The sequence below is a fragment of the Phoca vitulina genome, unplaced genomic scaffold (genome assembly GCF_004348235.1).
Source record: "Phoca vitulina isolate PV1807 unplaced genomic scaffold, GSC_HSeal_1.0 scaffold48, whole genome shotgun sequence".
Classification (NCBI taxonomy): Eukaryota; Metazoa; Chordata; class Mammalia; order Carnivora; family Phocidae; genus Phoca; species Phoca vitulina.
This window is the reverse complement of record NW_022589751.1, coordinates 10,072,592-10,099,844: the sequence shown is the minus strand read 5'-3', so window position 1 is coordinate 10,099,844 and position 27,253 is coordinate 10,072,592. Positions and strand designations below refer to the sequence as shown.

General features: G+C 51.1%; 1 protein-coding gene across 1 annotated transcript in view; it reads right to left on the bottom strand.

The window, feature by feature from the left end:
- Positions 1-85: 85 nt before the first annotated feature.
- Positions 86-27,253, bottom strand: part of UBTD1 (ubiquitin domain containing 1) — a 54,745-nt gene continuing 27,577 nt past the window's right edge. The window contains exons 2-3 of the mRNA XM_032432454.1: positions 2,511-2,738; positions 86-1,162 (exon numbers count right to left, since the gene is read on the bottom strand). Coding sequence (XP_032288345.1) covers positions 777-1,162; positions 2,511-2,738 — 614 coding nt within the window. The 3' untranslated portion in view covers positions 86-776. The remainder of the gene's footprint in view (positions 1,163-2,510; positions 2,739-27,253) is intronic.

The window sequence follows — 27,253 nt, the reverse complement described above, 5'->3', positions numbered from 1 at the left end:
ACAGCGGGGCCGGGGAGCCCGCAGGCAAAGCTAGGCGAGAGAGAAGGAAGGAGCAAAAGGCTTTATTGATAAATATGCAGATATGTCTGTACACAGGGACCTGTGGTGGGCCATGGCCAGGCTGCAGACCCCCCCCCCCCACCGCTTGGGTTACAGCCAGGACATGACCCCGTGCAGACCCCTGCCTCAACAGCACAGCCGTCCAGCCACCCGCCCGCTCCACCTCTGCCAAGTGTGCTGGGGGGCAGGGAGAGGCAGAGGCCGGCCTCAGGCTCCCTGCCCCTGGGGCTCACGGGCCATCCCCTCCCCTCCAGGGGACCGGCACTGGGCCCAGGGCAGAGTCAGGGAGTGGGGGCAGGGGAAGGGGACAGCAGCTGCTTCAGACCCTGAGCAGAAAACCGGAGTGAGCACAGCCGGCAGCACCGGAGGACAGATCTGGGCTCCGGGGGCCTCCGGGCTGGCGCTCGTGGCTCGAACCTGCTGCGGGAGAGAGGCAGGGTGGAAGGCCCCCGTTCGCCTTTTCTCCGACAAGGCTGGCAAAGCCTGTGTGTGGCAGCACTGCTTCCTGGGTGCGGGGCCCTGGGGGCCCCGGAGGCCGGCGCCTGGGAGGCAGGGCCCCTTCACGGCTGGCCCAGCAGCCACGCGACCGGAGGAGCCCCTGAAGAAAGCGACAGCACGCGGAGGCAGGGTGGGGGCACCCAGTGCTCAGCCGGGGGGGGGCCTCTTCGCCCCGCAGAGGCCTCCACAGCCTCTCTTCCCAGGAGTCCGCGGGCTCCTCAGTCCTGGGGTGGCGGGGGCTGGTTGATGATGACCTGGATGACAAAATCTTTCTGGATCTTGGTTTCCTGGAGTCGTGTACGGTCTGTGAGCAGCTTCCCGGAGAAGAACCACCGCTGCCAGGACGGCTCGATGCCCTCCTGGGTGTGCAGCTGCCTCTTCAGCTGCCCCACCGTGTCGGGCAGGCTGGCGCTGAGCCTCACGTCCTTGCCCGTGGAGAGGCGCACCTTCAGGGGGAACTCGCGGCGCACCCCAGGTGTGGGCTCAGGTGGCTCCAGGCTTTCCTCCTCCGTGTGCTCCAGCAGCAGGTTCACGGGCGGCGACAGGCAGTAGATGGGCAGCTGGTAGCGATTGCCCAGCTCATCATAGCATTCACAGAGGGTGCCTGGGTGAAAAGCGGGGCAGTCAGAGTCTGCTTGGGGAGCCCCACATTTCCCGTGTGGAAGCCCTGACCCCCAATGTCACTGTAATTTGGAGACAGGGGCCCATACGGGAGTCACTAAGGTTAAATGAGGTCATCTGGGTAGGGCACCGATCCAACAGGATTAGTGTCTTTCTAAGAAGGGACGGTGGGGCACGCTCTCCCAGTATGTACGTGAGGACATAACAAGCAGGCGGCCATCTACAAGCCAAGAAGAGAGCCCTCACCAAAAACCAAATCAGCTGGCACCTAGGTCTCGAGCTTCCCAGCCTCCAGAACTATGAGAAAGAAATTTCTGTTGTGCAATAAGCTACCCAATCTGTGGTGTTTTGTTAGAGCAGCCCAAGCAAACTAATACACCTGTTCTGGCCGCCCCACAGTCCCCAAACCCACCCTACAGTCAGGTCTCTCTGGGATAGGCAGCTGGGAGGAGTTCAAGGTAGAATCAGGAAGATGTGGGCCGGCATCTTGGCTCTACTAGGTACTGGCTTGTTCCATGCTGGCAAACTACGTAACTTTCCATTTGCTCATTCAACAACTCTCTCCTGAGCATATGTGCTGGGCGCCGGGGTTACCAGGGTGCATGAGAAAGCACGGGCCCTACTCTTCATGGCTTATAGCCTGGTGGGTCCCAGTTTCCTTCCTGCACTATGTATTGCACACAGTAATATACTTGTTGTGTCTTGGGCACCTACTAAGTTCCGGGACCGGACTAAAGGCTGTTCTGCATATCTTGCTGAGTCCTAACAACCATCCTGTGAGGTGGGTATCCCCACTTTACAGTTGTAAGTTCCTGAGACTTTAAAATCCAGGAGCTCCCTGCTCAGGGACACACTACCAAAAACAGAGACATTTGTTAAAACCCAGGTCTGTGACTCTACAGTTCACTGTGACCCTCTACTTTACATTGCCCCATAAGGCTGTTATGAACTTAAATGAGATACTACGGTAGAAGCTTCTAGCTCAGTGCCCAGCACATAATAACATCCAACAGAAGGTTAGTGCCTCAGATGTTCTGTGATCCCAAAGTACCCAACGCTAGCTTGCTCTCATCACACTGCTTTGAGGTCGGTTGGTGCCTTTCTATCCCTTCATTAGACAAGCGGGGACTGGGTCTCACTTTAGTTTTTGTCCCCACTCCTGGTGCATGCTCAGTAAGGGCTGCGTGAATCAACAAGCAAATGGCTACCCTGGCCACCGAGCAGCTTGGATAAAAACTCCCAATGTGTGGCTGGCCACCGGCTCTCTTCTAGCCAAAGCAGCCCGACGGCCCCCAGCCCAACAGGGAGAAAGCCCGGCCCTGCCTGCTCACCATGAGGCAGGGTGATGCTGGCTCCATCCAGGATGGCCTGAGCCAGCTCATGGTCGTTGGCCTCGGCTGCATAGGCGGCGGCCTTGAGGGCGTCCCAGATCTCCTTGCGGCCCTCGAAGGCAGGTGCTGTGTCCCAGAACTCATCCCGTTTGCTCCGCAGCTGCCCGTCAGTCATGGGGTAGTCACTCTTCCACTTCAGCCGCTCCTTCTTCAGGGGCTCATTGCGCCCTGGGCAGGACGGGAGGGAGAGGCTGAGTGCCTCTGAAGCCAGGCTGCGGCCCGCTCTCTCTCCCGCCCCTCCCCTGCCAGTGCCCTCCCACCCCTCCCCTCCCCAGCAGTGGCTCCGAAGTATTCCGGTCTCAGGGCCCCTTCCTGGCAGCGTCAGGGAAGAGTCTGGAAACTGCATACACCCAACCTGGGGACGTAAACAATTTTTGTCAGCAGAGCATGCATCGCCTCTTTCTTTGATTATAAAGGAGTACATGTTCAGTAGTCTTAAAAACCTGGCAAGAATGCCAATGTGTGAGAGTAACGGCCATTTATGGGGCAGGGCGGGCGCTTTAAACCCACTGCTCATCTGGTCCGCAAAACCCAGCAGATGGGCCCACTGAGGCCAGGAGAGACTATCATTTGCCTGAGGCCACACGGGTACAGATTTCACACAAGACATTCTGAGTGCTGAGGCCACCCTCCGTCTGTGCCATGCTGCCACGGGGGAAGAAATGACTGCAGAATTCCACTACACAGAAATAACCATCGTTGACACCTAAACATATTTCCTTTTCCCCCATTTCTCTCAATATAGTTGAGTTGATATTATTTTTTTAAAAGACTTAGAGAGAGATCAGAGAGTGAGCGCGCGTGCATGAGCAGGGGTTGGGGGTTGCGGGGGGACAAGGGAGACAAAGTCCCAGGCAGACACCCTGCTGAGCACAAAGCCCAAAGCAGGGCTCCATCTCATGACCCTGAGCCGAAATCAAGTGTCGGGACGTTTTATTGACTGAACCACCCAGGTGCCCTAGTGGAGTTGACACTACTAATTTTATTTTTTTCTATTCCTTGTTACAGAAAGGACTTCACATTTTTTTCATGCCAATATACAACTTTATTTTACAGTTACATTACTGTCAATGTATATTCCCATGATTAAAAATGATAAACTGCAACGTCTATATGTTATTAATGTCCTACCATGTAGTTACAAAATACATTTTTTGAAAAACCATAACCAACCAACCAAAAAAACCCTGCAGCATCTGAAGAGGAAAACAATTCTGTTAAATGTCATTTTTCTTGTTACCTGGCCCCAAGTGACTTCCAAGACAGGTCGAGACTGAAGGCAGAAGCATCTCTCAAAGGCTCTAGGAGGCTCAGTCCTCTCAGAGCTGAAGGCAGAATAATCCACAGGAGGAAGGACTAAAGCCTGCTGCTCCCACTCTAACTCAGATCCTCCAGGCAAGGGGCCGAACCCAAGCCAGGGTCTGCCAACCAGGCCACCCGGTCTAGCTGGGGCAGGAGAGGGGGCTCCTCAGGGGAACACGACAGCATCCGACCCCCACCAGCTGTGTGAAAGGACCCCCTGCAAGCACTGTATTTATATATATTACCCTGGTTCAGCTTCGCAGCAGCCTTAGGCGTTAGGGGTTTATAGCTTCTTCACAGAGGATGGGACAGGCAGAGAGATCCAGTGACTTGCCTGAGGTCACGCAGTAAGTGAGAGAGCATATATGGCTCAGGTCAGACTGAATCCACAGACGGCCCTCCTGCGGGTTTGCCATTGAGCTGCAGGCAGAAAACTCTCAAAGCCAGACATTTAATTTAAAGAGCTCCTGGGCTAGCAGAAAGAAACGCAAATCCTCTTTGTGGGAAAACAACTTTAAACCAGGCCTCAAAGAATTCCCAGGATAAAGTTCCAAGGAAAAGAGATGATGAGGTCATAGTTTTTTGTTGGTTGTTTTTTGTTTTTTTTCTTTATCACAACATACAAGGAAACAAGGCAATAGAAGCCAGAGCCAGCAAAAACGTCAGATGGAAGAATCAGACCACAAAGATTTCAGATAAGGGATTTATCAGACACAGATTATGAAATACCAAGTTTAAGAAGTAAGTGAGTCTTAACCATATGAACAGGGAAAAAGAGATTATAGAGAACGACCAAGCAGAAATTAAAGGAACCATACAAGACTTCTAGAAATGAAAAACATAATATTGATATTTAAAGGTTCTAACATTTTAAGTCAGAATTTCCAGAAGGATACAACAGGAAGAATGGGAATGAAACAATATTCAAAGAGATCATAAAAATGTCCATTTTCTAAACTGTCCTATAAATTCAATGCAATTCCACTAAGATTCCTAACTGGGAAGCTCCCCCCCCGGCCCCACCGCCACCCCACCAGGAACTTGAGAAACTGATTCTAAAGTTTAGATAGAAGAACAAAGCCACCCCTAGAGTAGAATGAGGTGGGAGAACCTGTGCTACCATTACCTACACTAATTATAAAGCTATAGTGAGGGCAGTACTGGAACAGGGACAGACAAATGGGCCAATGGGACAGAACAGAGAGCCCAGAAATAGACCCAGCATATATGGAAATGTGATTAAAATGACAAGGAACACTGCAGATGGTGTGTGTGCAAGAGGGATGTGAAATAAATATATATATTCATTATATATATTATAGATTTATATATATGTGAAATATATATGTATGTCTCTGCCCCTAGTTTCTGATAATATTTGGTCTTTGACCTGGTTCCTGATATACAGCTCCTAAAACCCTTATAGTTTCCTGAGTGATAGGAATGTCTGATACAGAGCTCCTAAATCCCTTGGAATTTCCTGGGTGATACAAGTGTCTTCTGTTCTAATGAAGTGGCTCTTGGTGGGCTCTATGATAAGCTTGGAACTTTCAGCCCTGTCCCCCATTCTCTGGTGAGGGGAGAGGGGTTGTACATTGAGTTAATAGTTGGTCATACCTATGTGATGAAGCCTCCACAAAAATCCCAAAAATATGGGATTGGAGAGCTTCCAGGTTGGTAAACATATCCATGTGCTGGAAGGGTGGTGCACCCCAAGTCTGGGACAAAAACTCTTGTGCTCAGGACACTTCCAGACCTCCCCTCATGTATCTCTTCATCTGGCTATTCATTTGTTTGTTTGTTTTTTTAAATTTTATTTATTTATTTGACAGAGAGACACAGAGAGAGAGAGGGAACACAAGCAGGGTGAGTGGGAGAGGGAGAAGCAGGGAGCCTGACGCAGGGCTCGATCCCAGGACCCTGGGATCATGACCTAAGCCGAAGGCAGACGCTTAACGACTGAGCCACCCAGGCGCCCCCTGGCTATTCATTTGTATCCTTTAAAAAGTCCTTTCTAATAAATCAGCAGTAGTAAGTAAACTATTTTCCTGGGTTCTGTTGAGCCGCTCTAGCAAATTACTGAACCCAAGGAGAGGGTCATGGGAACCTCTGATTTGTAGCCAACTTGGACAGAAGTTGTGGGTAACCTGGGAACCCACTACTTGAAACTGGAAGCTGGGGGCAGTCTTGACGGGTGAGCCCTTAACATGTGGGGTCTGCACTCACTCCAGGTAGTGTCAGAATTGAACAGAACTGTAGGACACCAGTTGGCGTCCAGAGAAAATTGGAGAATTGCTTGGTGTGGGAAAAACACCCATTCAAGTGGCATCAGAAGTGTTCTGTGTGTAAAGGAGAAACACAGGAGATTTTTCTTTACGATGGACTACTGATAAATGGTGTTAGGGCTATAGGTTCTCCTATATAGGAAAACATGAAACAGAATCCCTACCTCACACCAGCCACAAACATCAAAACCAGATCGATCAATCACTTAAATGTGTGGAAGAGAAAGGATGCACTGGAGAGACAGAAGATTACAGTTTTGTCCGACTGTTTTTTGTGAAAGTTTGGCTTGGATGTGTTTTTGCTTGGATCAAAGAAATAGCTCTGCTTCATGATTTCTCTGGTCCTTTAGCAAGAACTCTGATCAACCAGGGTTCACAGTCATGCGGTGATACCCTCAAGGACCTCTGGGTGGTGTGGAGCTTCTGCCCCTCCACTCTCTGACCTGATCGTCTTTTTAACTTCTTGAGCTGATTTCTATAGTTTTCCTGTCTCCTTCCTTTTGGCCAGATGTCACTTTTTTTTTTTTTTTTAAGATTTTATTTATTGGGGCACCTGGGTGGCTCAGTCGTTAAGCGTCTGCCTTCGGCTCGGGTCATGATCCCAGGGTCCTGGGATCGAGCCCCGCATCGGGCTCCCTGCTCAGCGGGAAGCCTGCTTCTCCCTCTCCCACTCCCCCTGCTTGTGTTCCCTCTCTCGCTGTGTCTCTCTCTGAGAAGGCAGACGCTTAACGACTGAGCCACCCAGGCGCCCCCAGATGTCACTTCTTACTGGTCCCTGTCTACCTGTGGCTCCTATGGGTAGAGGTCAGGCCCAGCTAATGGGCTCCTAATCTGCTGAGGGTTGGGAAAGCTTGTCAGTACTTTCGAAATCAAGAGCATCCGGTTTTAAGAAAGAGGCTTCCTAAAGAAGAAAGAGACTAGGCTTCAAGACATCTGTTGTTCCTGCTCAGATCCCCGCAACCCCTGCCCCATCAAATGGGGTTTGGCTCCGTTCCTGACAATTGAGGATATCTGAAGTATAAGCATGTACACATGCCTCTCACTGTCTTCATAAGATAAAAATAGCCCCATGGGCTCCCCTTTCAAAGTCATCACCTGAAGGATGCTTTGCTCACATACCTAGCTTTCAGAGGCTCCTCCCCGATATGTGGACAGCAGAATGCTTTCCAACTATTAGACCCACCCACAGATGGGACACAATGCAAGTGCACATCTGCAAGTATTAACAGTATCTGCCGTCACCCAGGATACAATGGTGTAAAAATTCCTTATCCTGGCTGTCTGCCTTCGGCTCAGGTCATGATCCCAGGGTCGTAGGATCGAGTCCCACATCGGGCTCCTTGCTCAGCAGGGAGCCTGCTTCTGCCTCTGCCTGCTGCATCCTCTGCTTGTGCCCGCTCTCTCTCAATCTCTCTCTCTGACAAATAAATAAAATCTTTAAAAAGTAAAATAAAATAAAAACAAATGGTACTAATGCCTTCTTAAAAAAAAATTCCTTATCCTGTATGCTTGTCCTTTCAGACGGAAAACACTAGAAAGTATTAGAACGGAGTGGGGGGTGGTGGTGGGAACAGGGGGGGCTGAAGTAAGGAAAAGGCAGCCCAAGCAGCTGTCATGGCACCTCAGAGCCAGCAGGGGGCAGAGGCAGCACCTCCGGGCCAGGTGCTGGCTCCCTCCAACAGTGAGTCAAATACAGCGTAAAAATACCCAGCAAAATTCTCCGGGCCGAACGCAAGCCTGTGTAAGAGACATACCAAGATGTCTGGATCCCTCCAGTCTGACGCTACAAGTTAGGCAAAGATACAGACGAAAACCGAAAAGGAAGGTTTTAATCCAAACATAAAGGCAAATTGATGAATATTTTTAATTTCAGCTACTTAAAAAAAACACAATGTTTTATAGTTAGTTGAGTCAAAAACACTGGGCAGTCGAAAGGGTGTGAACACTCTCATATGCTGCACAAATTGGTACAAACTTTCTGGAGGGCATTTGGTATGGTACCAAAAAACTCAAAAATGTGCATCCTTTTGGCTCAGATATTTGAATTTCCAAGAATGTATGCTAAGAAGATAATTGCAAGTATGTGGCGAAGGTTCATCTATGAAGCTGTTTAACTCAACACGGTTTTAAACAGGGAAAGCTAGAAACAAACTAAATGTACGCCAGCAGGAGAAAGGCTAAATAAAATCTGTGCATCCGCGGCAGCCACTCTGTAATGCTGACTAATGTGGAGAAATGTCCACAAAACAGCGAAAAAAGGTTATAGAACAGCAAGTGCTCTGTGCTCCAGCTTCTGTTTCTAAAAAAGTACGTGAAATTACATATATTAAAAAGAACGGAAGGATTTACACCAAAATTGTAACAGTGGTTATAGCCGATTGGCAGTTACTAGTGAAAAAAAATTTTTTTTGCTTCTATTTTCCAAGTTTTCTACAACAGGCATTTATGATTTCAGCAATAAGAATAATACAACGAAAGTTGTTAACAAAGAAAAGGGGTACATAAAGTTCCAGAGAGTGGCCACAGAAAAGCAGGGAAGAGTTTGGGGAGCTGAGTGAGAGGCTTTGGAGGGGGTTGGTGAGCTGCGAAGCCCAAGGGCCACGGCCTCTGAGATTTCAGTTACTGGCGGCTCGGGGCAACTCTGTCCAGGGGCAGGGTAGGCGCTGCTGGTTTCTGCAGCAGGAGCACCTAGTAGCTTCTACGTAAGTCTCTACTTGTCCTAACTATGCTCCAGGTCAAAGACAGAGTAAAACAAATGGTCCTTATCCTTAATGAAGTTGACAGAAGAGAGATTTAAAACACAACAGGAGATCATTCTGTAGTCAAGGTCCACACCTGCCTGGGGAAGTACAAAACGCCCATGCAAACGGCGGGTTTCTGTGATTACGGCGGACACAGCGAGCAGCAAGAGAGAGCCGTGGCTGAGCCGAGAATGTAGGTTTCTGAGTTCAGAGGCAAAGCTGGAGTCTCCAAGGGTTGTCCAACATACGACCTGTGTTAGGATGTCCTGAGGTGCTGGTTAGAAAGGCAGACTCCAGCGCCCTCCTCGGACCCACTGAATCAGAATCATGGGGGCTGCCTAGCTTCTCTCTCATGCAGACCTTTCCCTGGGCTGGGCTATGTACTTGATTCCGACAGAAGAACTCCACTTGTAAACACAGCAAAACAGACGTGGAAATGGCATGCTCATCCACACCTTAATGCAAATGAGTTTAATGGATCCCCTCCAAAGTTGCTGCGGAGAGCCGATTTGGAGAGGAAAGAGGGAGAAAGAGCAGGAGGGCACAACGTCTGGGTTGGGGGAGGATAATGATGGTGGACGCTGTGGTTCGGTCTCCATAATGAATGGTGTCTGGTGATACCACCCCCAAGGGAGGGCACTGCAAAGAGTGGGAGAGAACACTAGAGGTCCTTTCCAGGTTACCTGCAGCTGCTGTCTCCGAGCCTGTGTGTGTGTGTGCAAACTACTACTACCTGCTTCACCCTGCTTGATTCAGAAAGACGATGCCGAAGAGAGGATTCTCAAGAACCCATGGAAGGACAACAGGCCCTGGCTACTTCCCTCTTCCCTCCCATGACCTCGTAGCATGCTGGCCTGGTGCAGGTTCTCAACATGTGTCTGCTGAGTTGAAAATGGAGCCAATGAACACCCAGTGAATGGAGTGGGGAGCCTGGTGGAGGAATCATGGCTGAGAGCAGCTGTGGGCAGGTGGGGGACGTAGGGGAAAGGTCTGCATGAGAGAGAAGCTAGGCAGTCCCTTTGCCTTTTTTTTTTTTTTAAGATTTTATTTATTTACTTGACAGAAAGAGACATAGCAAGAGAAGGAACACAAGCAGGGGGAGTGGGAGAGGGAGAAGCAGGCTTCCCGCTGAGCAAGGAGCCTAACACCGGGCTCGATCCCAGGACCCCGGGATCATGACCCAAGCCGAAGGCAGACGCTTAACAACTGAGCCACCCAGGCGCCCCAGTCCCTTTGCTTCTTGATATCACACCTCAAGAGGTCCTTATTGTGGCTTTGGGGACTGGTACAACTGAGCCACTGGGAAGTGACACCAAGTCTGAGGCCAGCCAAGGGAACCAGAGATTTCCCAGGACAGTCAGTCCACCCAAGCCAGGAGATGGCCCTATTTATACCTTCAGCAATCCCCAAGCTCTATTTCCACACTTGGTTACCAAGCTCCATCCCCAGGCCCCTACTCCAGGGATGGAGCCAATACTGTCCTCCTCAGGAGTCCTGATTATGTGACAAGTCTGGGCTTGCTCTGGCTGGTGTGAGAGATGAGAGGCTCTGGGCAAAAGAAGGCAGGGACAAGGGCCTCCCTGTCCCAACATCTTGGGCTGCAAGGGCCCTTTGGTCAAGATGCAGACTTGACTATCTCCTCTTCCCCTCCCACCCTGGTAGTCACAGCTGGGACGCAGGGAGCTGGTGAGATGGGGCTGAAGTATGGCACCTGGTGGAGGGGGTAATAGGTCAGAAAGAACATCAGGCTCCAGAAGGATCAGCCCAGCTGGGGAAGGGTGCAGGCAGGGGAAGTGGAGCCCAGGTAATCCCTTCAGGAAGCGTGGTATTTATAGTTAGACTTAGCCCAGGATGACCCTCAGAGCCGGTAAGCTTCAAAGGGAAAGTGCTAGCCCAGCTCTGCTAGCTGGGGCCTCCCCAGCGTGGGCCCTTCTTCCCCATTCATTCCCTCAGGCCCAGCTCCAGGGTCTGGGGAGGGGAGGGGGTGGAGCCAGTTGCTAAGTGACAAGCCAGGCTTCCTAAACTGTATCACCACCTGGGTCATGTCGGTCCCAGGTGGTCCTGGGCAGGGCTGAAGGAATCAAGGTTCCTCTGGGAGCCCTGTACCAGGCTCTGTGGCGACACCTGGCGCTGCAGTTCTCTGTGATGATCCTGTCTGTCCCCCCTGAGGCTGGGACCACCTCCAGTTCATCTCTGGGGTCCTGGGGCAGGCCCAGGGTCTGGCATGCAGCAGGTCTCAGTAACTGTTTACCCAGCGAGTGAGTGAAATGAAGTGAGCAGGCAGTTTAGGAAAAGTGGGGGGGCGGGGGAAGCTGGAGACGGGAGAGGCAAGATCTGAGTTCGGAGAGCAGATGGAGCGGTCTGGAAGAAATTCCTGTAAGCAAGAGAGTTCGTTAGGAAGAAAGGGGGTGGCAGAGGAGGGAGTCCAGGAGAGAACAAACCAGTTCCTGAGGTGCACAGGGAGGAAACCCGTTGGAGGAAGAGGGGCTGGATGTCAGAAACCAGGCCCACTGAGGGCCTGGAACCTTCTTGGCAACTGGAAAGACGAAAGTGCAGCCAAGAAAAATAAACCTGCCCAGAGGCCCCCTGCTTGGGCAGTGGGTGTGCACAAGGGGGCACACATAACTGCAGAGACAGTACGTGCTTTCACTGCGCTTGCACACAATGGACACATTTACTGGGGTGAGCTTAGGGGGAGCAGGGCCCTTATCTACTCTGCCTTGTGCCTCCAGCCTAGGACCCCCCGCCACATGTGGCCAGGCAGGGTGAAAGGTGGCCTCCCAGGGCCAGGCACTGACCAACTCTTCCCCTGACCTGCGCTGACTTCCCCCAGCCATCCTCCTGTCCCATTCCCTGGTGGAAAACTCTTGGGCTGTCTGATCTCAAATACAAACAGAACCCCCAAATCCTCAGGGTCTGCTCTGGGATCTAACCTGCCATACAACCAACAGCTCCTTTTCTGAGGCTGGCTGGGATTCACAAGTAGAGTTAAACATTGAGTATTTGGGAAATCACTGCACCTCTCCTTGTTTTAGGTTCATATGAATTTAAAACAACAACCACCGCCGCCCCCCACCCCAGCCAATTCCTTTCTTGTAGTGAATATATTCCTATCTTCACCATGTACTGATGTTTGTTTCGGGAGCACCAAAGTCCTGGCCTGAACGTGAATGGTTCCACTGCTACCAGCTCTAGAAGGAAACTTGATTACATGTGTTTTCTGGAAACCCAGATTACAGATAATTATGAGGTAAGAGACACCTTCACAAACCTTCTCTCTCCAATGTGGCTACTCACTCACAAATGGGCTTCAGATATGGGGGTGGGGGTGTTGCTTCAGCGACTGGCCACCTGTGTGAGCACGGGAGGACCACCTCACCACTCTAACCTCGGCGTTCCCACCTGTAAAGAGGACATAACCTCCACCTTGTGGGACTGCTGTAAGGATCACAGACACCACTCTGCCCGAAGCTTAAAAGGCAGTACTATTGTAATTAGCAATCATGCCAAGCCAATAATGCTTATTACCACTACGCAATTAAGAGAATGAAAGGTTACTATCCTTTTTTCCCCCATCAAGTTGCTGTGATTTTGAAAACTTTGAAAACTCTTGCTGTTGTGAACTCCTGGTCTCTCCTTCATGGTACAGGAGGACGGAAGGGTTAAATGAGGTTACGTCTGACAGGGACAAAGAGCGGGTTCAATGCATACCTGTTTCCCTGGGCAGCTGCACAGCAGAGGGTCAGCACTTTTCCTGGGGCAGAAGAGGGAGGATGGTGGCTAATAAATAAAACAGAACTCTCCAGAGGTTGCTAGAAAGGTCTCTGGTATCTGGCCAGCTCCCCTGGCTACCTTGGGACTCCAGGGAAGAGAGACAGGTCATCTCTGCCACTGTGCTTTCCACAGCCCTGCTGGCAAGGGGGGTCCCCATGGGCTTGGCGGCCAGGTGCCTGGAGGCCGAATGGCACAGCCTGACTTCTGACACCGGAGACTCCTTCTTACCGGGCGTCAAGTGCCCCCAGCCCTCTACTTGGACGTGTGCCGCACCATCAGGACAGGTGCCCCAGAGCGTGGCGGGATCCTGAAGCAAGGAGTGACCTTAAAGTCAGTCAGCCCAGCCCCTTCGTTTTATAGACGAGGAGACAGGCTCTGAGAGGTGTTGCGAACAGTCCCGCACCGCACAGCTCTTGCCTGTGTGTGCGTGTGTGTGTGAGCACGGGTGTGTGTGTGTACACAGTGGGGGTGGGAAGCAGATTCTTCCTATCAAACCACTCCACTGCCAGTGGAAGCGGAATTATAACTAGAATATTAAAATGTCAGGAGTTTGAGAGATGACAAATACGCCAACGGGAAAGCAGCAAGCAGAACACACATCGGAGCAAGTGCAGAGGAGTTAGGAGTCTGCCCTCCCCCCCCCCAGCTCCCACTAGGGACGAACGGAATCTAAGGGCCGGGCCCTCCCAGGACACGGTGGCCTAACTGTGCGCTCGGGTCTCTAGAAACACAGACTCTAATTCTGCATGGCTGGTTGGGGGCTCAGTGATGGAGACCAACCTCCTACCCACACAACACTCTTGCCGGGGGCAATTCAGCCTGTGTGCACTTCTAGTGACGAGGTGCTCATGGTACCAAGCGGAAGCCTACTGCTTTGTGAGACCGGCCAAAAGGTGAGAAAGTTAATAATCTTAGAATCACCCTTCACTGAGCACTAGCTATGTAGCAGGCAGCAGAACAGAGGCTGAAGGTCCCGAGTTTGGAGTCAGAACTGGGTTTGAACATCAGCTCCATCATAAATTAGCGAAGTGACTCTGGGTAAATGACTTCAGCTTTCTAGTCTCCTCTCCTGGGAAGTAGGGAGTGGTAACATCTTACTTCTTAGGGAGGTCACGAGGCTTAAACATATATACGTATATATTAAATTAACTAATAGAGTCAAGAAGATTATATGTAATAAATCAACTATCGGAACCCTTCCGGTGTGGTCTCCCTAGCACCCAGCCCCACCAGGCTCGTTTCCTCAACTGAAGACACACACATACCCCAACACCATACTTGCCACAGAGCAGGCACTTATTATGGTCACTGAAATTGTTTTTGCCATTATTATTATTAACATTGTTCTTTTGACCTGAAATCCATCGGCTCGGTTCTCTGCAGCGACACAGAACAAGTCAAAACCTCTTCCACGGGGCTGATAGTCTCCTCCTCTCCAGAATGATGATCCCTTTTTCCTTCTCTGTGGCTTTCCTTCTCTCTTTGTGGTTTCTCTGCCATCTTGTTCACCCTCCCCTCAACCAACCTAACCTACTGGCCCAGGTGAGGTCTGCCCAGTGCCAAGGCCCTCTGGGCTCGTGCTTTCCTCGATCTGAGCAGCAACCCCACTGCCTCCATGGCAAACCTGGTGACAAGTTCGCCCAGGACTGTTAAAGCTGGAGCCAGAAAAGACCCCATCATCCTCTCCCTGGTTGTGGCTCTCCATTCTCTCAATCCCGGTGTTCACTCACAGTCCAGCTTACCCCGGGGAGCTGGGCCGAAGTTACTGTGTGTCTTTTAGGTCTGTATCTCAAGTGGGGTGAACCTGGAGTTAGAAGACCTGGGTCTTTTCTATCGTGATCCATGCTGTGTGAGCCAGGGCACGGCACTTAACCTCTCTGAGCACATCTGCCAAATGTGAATGCCTCTCGTCTTTGCACCTTACAGAGCCACTGAAATGCTCCAGCAAGTTTCTGTGCAAAGTGCTGTGGTCAAGTGCGACATGCACACAGATGCCTGACATCCCTGAGATCTGCAACCCCATCTTTTTAAGGCTCACTCCCTTCTTCATGTGGCACAGCTCAAGACCCACAACACTCTGTTTGTGGATCAACAGAGAACTCGTCTGAGCACGTTCAGTCTCCCGAGCCGGGCTCAGGCCTTGCACGCAGCTGTGCCTGACTCACTCTTCCCCCTTCCTCCCCTACAGCCCGTGAATCACCAGCCCCGTCAGGCCAGTGTCCTCCCTGGTTCCCCTCCCGAGCACTGCGCCCGGTCACGACCTCCATCCCTCACGACGCAGGAGGCCAGCCCTCTTCCCACCAGGGCCCACGGGCTCTTCTCCCCTGACCCCGTGGCACATGAGCATCCATCCCACAGCAGCTCTAAGTCACACGCCGCCTCCCATGCATGTTCCCCGCGCACAGTGCTGCCCCTGCGACTCTCAGTGGCTGGAGGGCAGGCTCTCGAGAGGCAATGCAGGGCGGTATATGGAAAACACGGTTGCCTGGGACCCACCCCCCGAGACTCTGATTTGACTGCACTGGGGTGTGGCTTGAGCATCAGAGGGGTTTTAAAGCTCTCCCAGTGACTCTGATATATGGCCAGGGCTGAAAAAGCACTGATCTGGAACCAGGTTGCCCAGCCTGGCTGGCTGCTCCGATTGTTTAATTAGGCTTCTGAGAGGGCCTGGCAGGGGGTTGCTCAGGGAGAACCTTAGGCCTGCCTGAGGCTGACCATCTGGACAGTCCTTTCAAGGCTTGGAGCCAGACTGGTCATAAGGCAAAAAGTGGGTAGTTCAGGGGACCCTGCGCTAGGGGAAACCCGGCTGCACCGTCCAGAGGATATGGCCTAAGCCCTTGCTTGCCGAAGGGACAGGGTAAGCCAAAACAAGAGGACTAGCTTGGACTAGCTATCTCACTCTCCTTATTAACAAGGAGGGCCCTGCCCCTCCTGACTCGATTCAGCCTGAAGCCTGGTCTCTCATGCCTGTATGGCCAGCACCCAGACATCCTCTTTGTAGACGTAGGCCTCTTCCTCCAGGGCTGAGCCCCAGACTTCTGGATAGAAAATGTGCAGCTCCAAGGCAAGGGGGACAGTGTGAGAGCAGAGGGAGGGAGGTCCTATTTCCTAAGAAAATCTCCCACCCCCTCCCCAGCTGCTCTGGGCAAGAAGAAAGGAAAAATCTGACTCATCATGCTGTGTGACTCACAGGCCGACGAAACTTACTTGCCAGACTGGCAGGGAGGAGAGCCTGCTGCTCCCACCACAACCAGAGGCCATGGGCAGGTAAAGCCCATCCCTCCATCCCTGCTCACCACCAGCTCCAGGCCTGGGTGGCTGGCCTGGCAGGAGTGCCTTGCTCAGCTTGGTGCCCCGACAGCCACACCCTCCCGTGGTTGGTTTAGTAACCTGCTGCACCAAGGGGCAGGGCTGGGAAGAATAGAGAACTCAGGTTTGGAACACAGAGAGGTGACTTTGGAATCAGAGAGGACCTGGGTCTGACTCTTAACTCTATGCCCTCATAGGTGGGAGCCTCTTGACCTCAGTTTCCACATCCATAAAATGGGAGCAATAAGTCTTGAAGGACTATTGAGGATTAAACAAGACCTTATTTGTAATCTCCTAGTACTCTGTGAGGCACAAAGTAGGAGCTCAAAAGTGGTAGTGATTATTACTAGGTGTATAAGTACCAGATTTAGGATTACAAAAAGGTTTTTTGTTTACATCATTTCACTTAATCTTTTTTTTAATTTTTTTTTATTTTTAAAGATTTTATTTATTTATTTAAGAGAGAGAGACACAGCGAGAGAAGGAACACAAGCAGGGGGAGTGGGAGAGGGAGAAGCAGGCTTCCCGCAGAGCAGGGAGCCCGATGCAGGGCTCGATCCCAGGACCCCGGGATCATGACCTGAGCCCAAGGCAGACGCTTAACGACTGAGCCACCCAGGCGCCCCCATTTCACTTAATCTTTACAATAACCTTGTAAGGCAAATACTACTACTCTCATTTTCCAGATGAGACACTGAGGTTCAGGGACCCTGGGGCCATGGCAAGAATCCAGGGAGTGGTTTCAGATCCTCATTCCCAGCCCCGTGCTTGTCTCGGATGCCGTCCTACATGTCCCCTCCCCTGGGCAACGTGAAGGACCCCGTGGCTGTGACAGCGCACACAGCTGACAGGCACAGAAGCAGCTCTGCCTCCAGCCCAAGTGGGAAGGCCTGGCTGGTGACACCACTGACCGGTTCTGCATCCAGAATGGCATTGCCACCAGTCCTGCCCTGCCTCCCACCCAGCCTAGCTTGACTCTAGCCCACGTGGTGTGACCGGAAATTCACTCACTGCGGCCTGTGTGCGTGTCAGCCTCCACCCCAGGCTGTGAGCTACTCGAGGCCGCACCTGGTCTCGCCAGTGCTGGCGTGTGAATGCCCGGCCCCTAGCCTAGAGCCGGGTAAGCAGGCAGTCGGGCTGCCAAAAGCCTCCGATGCCAGACCTGAGATGCAAGGCCACGTACTTGTAGGACTTGGGCATGTTATTTACCTCTGAGAACCTCAGTCGCCTCCTCTGGAAAATGGGGATAATAAGTCACTGCCTTACAGTTACGATGAGAACTATGGTAATAACCACGGTAATAAGCAGTGCTAACTATGGTAATAGCAATCATGGCTAATATTTATTAAGTTCTTATGCCAGACACTGTTCTAAGATCTTTCTACGAATCAAATCGCCTCGCCCAGAGGTCACACAGCTAGATGGCGGGCTGGTTCTGAAGCCCCCACAAGATACCACTGCTCTGGAGTGTCAAGTGCCTGGTATGTCCTAAGTGCTCAGAACTTAGAAGCTAGTCTAGCGGATGCTTTCGAAGCATTTCTAAGATGAATCAATGAATGAACTTCTTTTGGTCTAATTTCATTTCCATGCACAAGCATATATTATTGAGCCCTCATCTGCATACAGACTGAGTTATTTGAAGTTCTGTGAAACATAAAGTTAAAAAAGAACAAATTAAAAAAAAATAGAAAGCAAGGCCTCCTCACCCCTCTGCAGGAGGGTAACAGGATCCAGACTGCTGGGGCAAGAGCCAGGGATCCCAACCCTGCAAGTTCCATGCCCCTCCCCCTTCCTCAGAGAAGGTTCCGAATGGGATTCAGGAGAAGAGGGGGAGGAAACGGCCAACGGTGCTGGCTCTGCCTGGCCTTCTGAGGTCCCACTGGGGGTGCTTGTGTGGAAGGGAGGGCCTCAGGGCTGCCCAGGCACCTCGTCCACAGCTGTTAATGTTGGCAATGCCGGCGAGGGGCTGGTCGGAGGGCAAGGAGCTCACAGTGCTGAGTAGCCTCGAGGAGCTGGCCCTGACGTCCGTACGGGGGGCAGGCAGAGGCAGGGGGCCCCCGAGTCCTCCCACACAGCACCACCCTCCAGTCAGGCCACAAGGGCAGACCCCCAAACTAGACAAGGAGAGGGCCTCCTCAGCCAGCTGCAGGGGAGCTCTTTTCTAAGCAGCAAAACCCGTTTCAAAGAAAATAGTGAATGGCTTTCAGAGAAGCCCACTTACCATGTGAGGCAGAGAAAGGGGATCTGTTGTGGGGGGCAGGGGGTAACACCAACATGCCCTCCCCTCCCGGCACCTCCCTGACAGCTCCGCCAAACCCCAGGCCCCCAGCTGCACACCCCCCCAGGCCTCTCAGGGACAGGTGCCCTTCCCCTCCAGGGCAGCTCTCTCGGTGCGGCTATGAAGGCCGCATAGCTCAGCCCCCGTGACCTGGGACAGCCCCTCACCTGGGCCCCTATCTGTAAAATGAGCAGGCTGGACTAAGGGATTCAGGAAGCCTTCTAGCTCTAAGACTCAACTCAAATCCGCCCTGTGGAAAGGCCTGTGTGGGGCTCCTGGGGGGCACAAAGACAGCTAAGGCAAGACTCTTGCCGTCCAAAAACTCACAGCCCCTGCAGAAAACTGCAAGGCAAACCACATGTGTGATAATGTAAGCACACAAGCATGCAAATGCATGTGCATGCACGCACACACACACACACACACACGCACACATGGAAGACCTACAGGATTCCTTGTGCAAAATGCTGCAAGAGTCGGAGGGGAGACTCTCGAAAACCCATGGGGAACCCGTGGAAACTGCCTGGTCTCTCCCAGTCGTCTACCAGTGCCAGGTACTGTGGACACACAGATGAGCATGACAAGTCCCTGACCAGACGGGTTCAAACGATGCACAGCGATCCACTTTAGTTTTGTGATACGTTACGTTCATGCTCACTACTTTGAAAACACTCGAAATGCATAATTTAGGAAACCCTTGTAACCTGTTACTCGGTGGCACATTAAAAAAAATAAACAAAGGCATAATAAATACGTGATACATGCAAATTCTGTTCAAAGAACCCCCACCCCCACCCCTACCCAAGCAGGCAAACTGCTGCACACTAGAGCAGAGGTATGTGGAAAGCATATCGGGAGCCCACAGCCTGACTGACCGGGCCTCTTATGCATCTGCCAAAGGGGTGGGTGGGAGCTGGGCTACATCCTCTCCGCGGCTTTCAGCTCTGACCATGTATGACAAGGACTCTAGAAATAAGCAGGCTCCAGCTGGCTGAGGGCAGGCTGGGGGCAAGCCTCACCCTCACTGTCGCATTTCTGACTTCCCACCTCCGCCCTCTGCACGCAGTGAACTGCCCCACTTTGGCCTCTGCGGCTGCTAGAGGCAGCAGGTTCCAAGCTCTGGGCCTCAGTTTCCCTCTGGGATAATGGCGGTGGCAGGGGACGTGAAGCATCCCTGATGGAGGGTCCAGATACAAGAGGACCAGCATATGCAGAGCCTCCAGGCTGTCTATGAAGCCTTCAACCCCGGTTCTCTCTCTCTCTCCTGCCCCTGATGCTAATGGGTTTGGCCTGGGAGCAGCCCTGCTGGCCGGCACCCAAGTACACAGGACCCTGCCACCCCACCCCCAAGGTAACCCAATTCTTCCCGGTCAAATGACAGCTGGAGGGGGGAGGGAGGGAGCCCAAAGCGGGAAGGGCAATGGTAACTGGCTCACAGGGTGGTGAGGCCCAGACAAAAGGGTCATGGCCCAGATTCCTTTCAACACAATTCCTGAGCACCCACTGTGTTCAAGATCCTGGTCGGCACTCAAGGGACCTGAGAAAATGAGGATGACACTTTAATTACCTTAAGCATGTCTCAAGGTTTAAACCGCATCTCCTCAGAGAGGCCTTCCCTGATAATCTAACGAAAGTGGGCTCCCCTATTCCCCGTCCCAGTCTCCACTCTCCTCAGTAGCGTCTATCCCAATTCTGCCATGGTTTGTCTACTCATTGCTCCGTCTCCCCATTAGTACTTCAGCTGCTTAAAGGCAGGGCCCTGGTCTCTCCCCGCCGGCCCCTTGCACCCAGCACCCCATACAGAGTAGGTCCTCAGTGTTAGGTGAATGAAGGAATGCATGGACAAATCAATGACTAGACCACCAGACAAGAAGGAAAGGACGTAAACAACGATTCAGAAGTCTGTGGGGACGCAAAGGAGGGAACGGGCACATCTCTGAGGCTCCGTGGAGGAGATATCACAAACACTGTGAGCGTGGCCTGCAAAGAGGGTGAGGGAGGAGGAGTCCCAGGTGGAAGGTAGGGAAGCAGCACTGACCTGGAGCCATAGGGCAGCAAGACGGGCTGAGGCCCAGTGAGTCCTCCTGGACCCTGATGGGTGCCCTGCTCCCCGCCCCACTGGCCTCTGACTAATCACTGGGGTCCACTCTTCATTGACAAAGCCAGGACCATGTAAATATCTGAGCACAGCTCTGCAGCGTGGTGAGCAGGGGTTATTTCTAATTAGGCAAACGCTATCTGTGGCACCCATCGGACTATCCGCCTTCTTCTTGTCTAGTTTCCTTCGCCCCTGGCTGACTGGTGCTGGTTCTGAACATCTGTGCCACCACTAGGCGCCATCCCCCACTAGGGGACTGAAGGGTAACTTGACCTTGTCATGAAGAAACGTTTTATTACCCCTCCCCCCATCCCAGGTCTCAAAAGAATTTCTAACGACATTTAGATTACATTTTTTTAAATGGAAATGCTAAGACATATCTGTCAATTTAAGCCTCTGGTCAGCATATAAAAACCAGAGGTTCACACTGAGCTGACAGAATGCCAGAAAAGGTGTTCTGCTCAATCTGGAAGGTTATGATGTCTCTGTGAGTCAGTTCCTCAAGGCCAAGGGATGGGGCAAGAACGAAGGTAAGAGATATGGCCAGAGGGAGGAAGAATGAGTGGGAAAACCCAGAGTTCCCCAATCCGTAGATCCAGGCGAGATTTCCTACACTGCACAGTCCTCCTCCTCCTCAAGGGAAGAAGAGCCTCATGGTGGAAGAGGGGGGCAGCTCCATCCTGGCCAACTGGGGCTTTCCATACAGCATTTTAGATATTGACTGGGTGTGACTTTGTGGGGGCAGGGGGGAGGGGTGGCTGTCAAGGAGGCCTGGGAGCTTAACACCACTTCTGTTCTGGGCAGAAGTCTAGGTCTAGAGAAAATGCCAGGGGTCAGATGGTGGTCCCTAGAGGCTATGTGCTTCCCAGGAAAACCTGCAGCTGGAAATGAGCCCAAATTTATACAGACAGCATTAGCATCTGCAAAGGAAAAATCCGGGGAAATGCACACCAGTCTTTCCACGGGAGGGGTGGGGTGATGGGTGTTTTACTTTCGAGGGTATGTATCTGTGTGTCTGGCATTCTCGCCCAGCGTCTCTGCCATAGACATCTTTGCAGTGTTTTTGCCACAAATATTTTCACCACATAACTAATTGGCTGTAAGGCCATACTGCCATACAAGATAAAATAATGAAAACTAAAAGAGGGGTATTAAAAAGGACAAAATGAAACATGAAAAAAATTAATAAAATTGCCATCAGGCAATTTTGCTGTAAAAGATAAAGTCATGAAAAGTTTTAAAAAGGAAAATTCATTAAAAAGGACATAATGGAACACGAAAAACGAATAACAAAATTAAAAAGACTTTACTGTGAAATATTTTTCATACGTTGAAATATTTTCATACGTTTAAAATGTGTGTAGAGGGGCGCCTGGGTGGCTCAGTTGGTTAAGCGTCTGCCTTTGACTCAGGTCATGATCCCAGGGTCCTGGGATCGAGCCCCGCATTGGACTCCTTGCTCAGCGGAGAGCCTGTTTCTCCCTCTCCCTCTGCCTGCTGTTCTGCCTACTTGTGCTCTCTATCTCTCCGTCAAATAAATAAATAAAATCTTAAAAAAAAAATGTGTGTAGATTCATGGCAATACTATGCCAATAACTGGTTTTATATTATGGATTATACCTAAACACTTGTCTTCAAAGTCTTTAGTTCATAGTATTATGCTTTTTTTTTTTTAACTACAGTTTCTTCCTTCATTAAGAGAGGTATCAAGGTCCAAATACAGTTGACCCTTGAACAACATGGGTTTGAACTGCACAGGTCCACTTATATGCAGGGTTTTTTTTTTCTGATATATATAGTACAGTATTGTAAATGGATTTTTCCTTCCTTATGATTTTCTTTTTTTTTAAGTTCTTATTTTTTTTTACCAAGATTTTATTTATTTGAGAGAGTGAGCAGAGAGAGAGAGAGCATAGCTGGGTGGAGGGGCAGAGGGAGAGGGAGAGGCAGACTCCCCACTGAGCAGGGAGCCTGATGCGGGACTTGATCCCAGGACCCCAAGATCGTGACCAGAGCCGAAGGCAGACGCTTAACCAACTCAGTCACCCAGGTGCCCTTAAGTTCTTATTTTAATTCCAGTTAGTGAACACGGAGTGTTACATTAGTTTCAGGTATACAGTAAAATGATTCAACACTTCCACATATCACACTGTGCTCTTCCTTATGACTTTTTTTTTTAATATTTTATTTATTTATTTGAGAGAGAGAGCATGAGCAGGGTGAGGGGCAGAGGGAGAAGCAGGCTCCCCACTGAGCAAGGAGCCCGACGTGGGACTCGATCCCAGGACCCTGGGATCATGACCTGAGCCGAAGGCAGATGCTTAACCGACTGAGCCACCCAGGTGCCCCCTTATGACTTTCTTTTTTTTTTTTTTTTTTAAAGATTTTATTTATTTATTTGAGAGAGAGAGAGAGCACAAGAGGGGGGAGCGGGAGAGGGAGAAGCAGACTCCCTGCTGAGCAGGGAGCCCGATGTGGGACTCGATCCCGGGACTCCAGGATCATGACCTGAGCCGAAGGCAGTCGCTTAACCAACTGAGCCACCCAGGCGCCCCCCCTTATGACTTTCTTAACACTGTCTTTTCTCTAACTTATTTTATTGTAAGAACACAATATATAATACATATAATAGACAAAATATGTGTTAATCAACTATTTATGTTGCCAGTAGAGCTTCTGGTGAACAGCAGCTATGATTAGTAGTTAAGTTTTTGGGAAGTCAAGAGTTATGTGTGGATTATCGACTTGCAGGGGGTCAGCACCCCTAACCCCCACATTGTTCCAGGGTCAACTGTACTAAGATGCATATTTGTAACAGAGCTTTGTATTGTGTTGTGAAAGCCTTCCCCACCGTTGTTTGTTCTTGGCAGACTGTCCCACATCTGCTGATAGATGTTCCAAAGTTCTATGGAAAACGTGGAAGAAACACTAATGCTATCACACTGATGCGTTTGTAACTGAGCTTCGGTCACTGTAACTGGTGTGCTCCCATTTCCTGGATCGTCTGGTGTGCAGCCTGGCTCCACACTCTAGTCCACACTTCCAGCGAGGTTTATCACCGAACTTTCTAGCAGGTCCATATACGGAGTTGTCATCATCCACTATTTTAAGACCCCACCTCGTCTACTTGTCAGTCCACAGACCACTAGGAGGGCTAGCTGAGGTTTATATAATATAAAAATGAGAGTTTTATCAATGGAGAAATGAAATCAAACTGACAACTAGCTTCAATAGATTAACTCTACTGAAGGCAGCTGATTCATCAGCGAAGAAAGGAGACTGTCAACCGGTTATTTTATCTTTTACGGCAAAACTGCCTTATAGTCAATTAGTTACGTGACGAGCATGTTTGCTCTGAAAATGCTGAAAACAAAGAGGTCTATGGCAAAACTATCTAGAACCATATATTTGTGTATGCACTGACTTTTTAAAAAAATTGTGTGTGTGCGTGTATGTGTGTGTGTTCCTTAAGCTTTGCTTCAATGTGGTTTGGTGGAAAACTTCATGAGCCTTACGGGGAAAGGCAATAAAAGATCCTTGTCATGACAAGGCTGAAATGGCTCAGCCAGGACTGTGGGTGCCTTCTACCCACAAGGCACCTCTAAAGACTCTTTCTAGCCATCCTGGATCCAATAAAGCTCCCATGTAAGCCACTTTGAATGAGTTGTGCCGCAAATAAGCTATAAGGGCAGGGCTGGGCTTACCCATCTCAGGAGCCCAGGGTTCAAGCCAGTGCCTGGCACACAGTAGGTGCTCCATAAAGGCTGAGACACCGACCAGGGAATGGATTATGTGGGGGAATGGATCACGTGTGGGGTGACCAGAGCTGAGGTCTCCTGGGACGGGGGGAGGGCGAGAATGGAAAAGGGAGGCAACAGAAGGAAGCTGCCAGCCCGAAAACAGCAGACTTCCTGGTGGAGCCGTCCTTAGGCCCTTGTGTCAGGGGAAGGCAAGCAGCTGGGTGGCCAGGAAAGGTTGCAGCGGGCCCTGCCTGCAGGGTTTCCCAGAGTAGAAGGCAGCAGGCCTGCCCCATCTGGGACGGCTGAGCCATGGCCCGTATCACCTGCCCTCCCCGAGACCAGTCTGACTAGGGCTTAAGATCTGTGTCAAACGAGAGCTGAGTCAGGCTTGGGGTCGGGGGGAGGACTGGCAGGGGGCAGGGACGACAGGTCAGGCCTCATTCTCTCAGATGTGCTCCACCAGGGAAGCCAGGCAGAAGCAGCCTCCTCATCCTCCACCCCTACTCCCAGGGCTTGAGAGAAAGGCAGGCTCCCAAGGTGCCAAAACCCAGGAGAAAGGAAGGCCCCGGGAAGGCTCCCTCACAGACAGGAGACAGCTGATAAATGTGTTAGGAGGAGACCACCTGTTTCACCCCAAACTTCCCCCCGCCCCGCCCCCGCCATGGATCCATGCAGGCAGGCTCTGGCCGGGGTGGGGAGGCGGAGGCAGCCGACTGGGGGCAGCAGGAGTTAGCTGTTTTCAGCACCGCCACCAAAGGGACAGGGAGGGAGCCCCGTGGGCTCAGCTCCTGCTGCTGGAAAAGGCATCCACTCAGTTTCAACTCAGCTGGAGGTCAAGAACTGCGGAGGCTGGCAGCCCAGCCAGGGATGCTGTTTGCTTGCGAGGGAGCATCTCGTCACCGTGGCGACCCAGGGCAGCACCAGCCAGGAGCCAGCCACAAGGCCAGGAGCAGAGCCCTCCCTGCTCGAGCACTGGCCTTGACCTTTCCAGCTGGGAAAGCTGATGCAAAACAGTCCACTGCCTTCCCTGGACCTGACCATGGCCCATGTAGACTGCAAAGATGCACATGACCCTGTCCTGTCCTTGCGAGGGCCCAGGACATGCCCAGAAAGAAGACCAAATCAGGAAGTGATGAAGGCCACAAAGAGGCATGAACAAGGACTAACATAGCTTTAAAGGAGAAAGAGTTCACCTTGATGGGGAACATAAAGGGAAAAAGACTCATAAAAGCTCCTGGGGGAAAAGATGGCATTAAGCAAAGAGGCAAATGCATATCCTCCTGTGGACAACTCCAACTCCACAAACGAAGAGCACCTTGTTTTGGGGTCCTCCCTCAGGCTAGCTGCTTTCCCTGATCCAGTCAGTCCCCTGCTGCCTTGCTCCCCAACCCTCAGTGTCCCACTTGGCTGCCCCACCCCACCTCTCGCCTGCCAGGTGGCTGACAACCCAGTCACCGGTATCACAATGCCCCTTCTGGCCTTGTCCCCACCTCAGCTCAGCTTTTCTGTTCTGGACCCATCCGGATACTCCCTTGTGGTAGCAAATCCTTACCAAAATCCCATCACATTCCTCCCCTGGGGGCCTGGAAACCACAAGGCCGTCTGCTTCATGCCTGGGAATAGTCCATAGTCGTTTCCAAGGTCCCCAGTCACTGGACGGTTTCTTGGAACACCAGAATGCTGGGTGTGCAGAAAGGGCCAAAGGGTCAGGTTCTGGAGCTGGTGCCAAATCAGCGCTAGGAGCCAGCCGAAGGCTGCAGCCCAGGGACTGGCCCCAGGACCCACAACACCACAGTCAGGGCTCCCCTGTCCAACGGCCCTTCTTGTCACTTTTTATGTGGTTGAAAAGGTGACAGATGCTAAGTGTGTGTATGGGGGGGGGGGAGTACATAATAGAAACGTAAAAAGAAAAAGATTTAAGTCTCCCAAATCCCATCATCCAACAAAAACCGGCAATAACATGTCAAGAGATTTTCGTTCCGTTTTTCTCAGTGCGCACACACACACTGCTGGGACCACAGAGGGAATACAATCCACACCGCCGCCATTAGCATGTCCTTGGTCCCATCCTATTTTTATTTTCATCTGATGCCAGCTGCCACCCAGTGGTTTGCAACCCTTGTTGCTCATCAGATTTACCTGTGGAAGTTCCATGAAAATGCAGATGTCCAGGTTCCACCCCTGGAGATCAACTCAGGAAATAAAGGAAATCCAGAATAAATAAGATACTTCAAAAATTCTGTTATTTTTGTTTCATGTAGAAACATTCAATAAATATTCATTGAGCAGTCACAATTTGCTGGGCACTATAGGATATGTTTTTTCCTAACAGAAAGCTCTGCCATTCATTCTTTCATTCAAGAATCATGAGTGGAGCTTCTCCTACGCACCAGACCCCAACATGGGGAACAGGGACACAAAGTCAACAAGACAGGCTCTCAAGGTCAGAGCTACTAAGAGAGAGAGACTTAAGGAGGTAAGAGAAACCAATGCACAAATGCAAGGGCTGAACTCTACACAGAATCGTGGGGACACAGGAGATGGGTCTCACCCAGCCTGTGGCAGGTCCTGAAGTCTGCTCTGAATCGAAGGCACGGGCAGGCTGAGCCAGGTGGAGGAAACAATATGAGCAAGGCCTCAGAGGTGAGCAGGGTCTGGGAACCACAAACAGTGCCATCAGAATGTACCATGCAAGGTGGGAAGTGGGCAGCTCACGGAGGGCCATTAGGCCAGTGAAACAGTGTGGATATTACTCCCTAAGAGATGCGAGGCCCATAAAAAGGTGAAGCAGAAGTTGTGACAGCTCACTCTGGAATGTGTGCATAGGATGGGTCTCAGGGGCCTAGACTGGAGGCAGGAGGGCCAATTAGGAGGGTGCTACGTTAGCAGAGGAGAGAAAATAAGGACCTGTACTTGGACTTTGTTGAGTGTCTCTTATGTAGCAGGCAGAATTGAGGGATGGATTTGAGAGGTACTTGAGTTACATATTTAGATTATTTCTATTTTTTTACACTAGGATGAAAGTCTGCACACATACAGCTTTGCACATACTTCAGCTCATTTCCCTATGATAAAGTCCTCGTGGGAGAATTTCTAGGTCAAAGGTAGGGATATTTTTAGGGTTCTTGGTGCCCTTTGCCAAATTGCTTTCCAGAA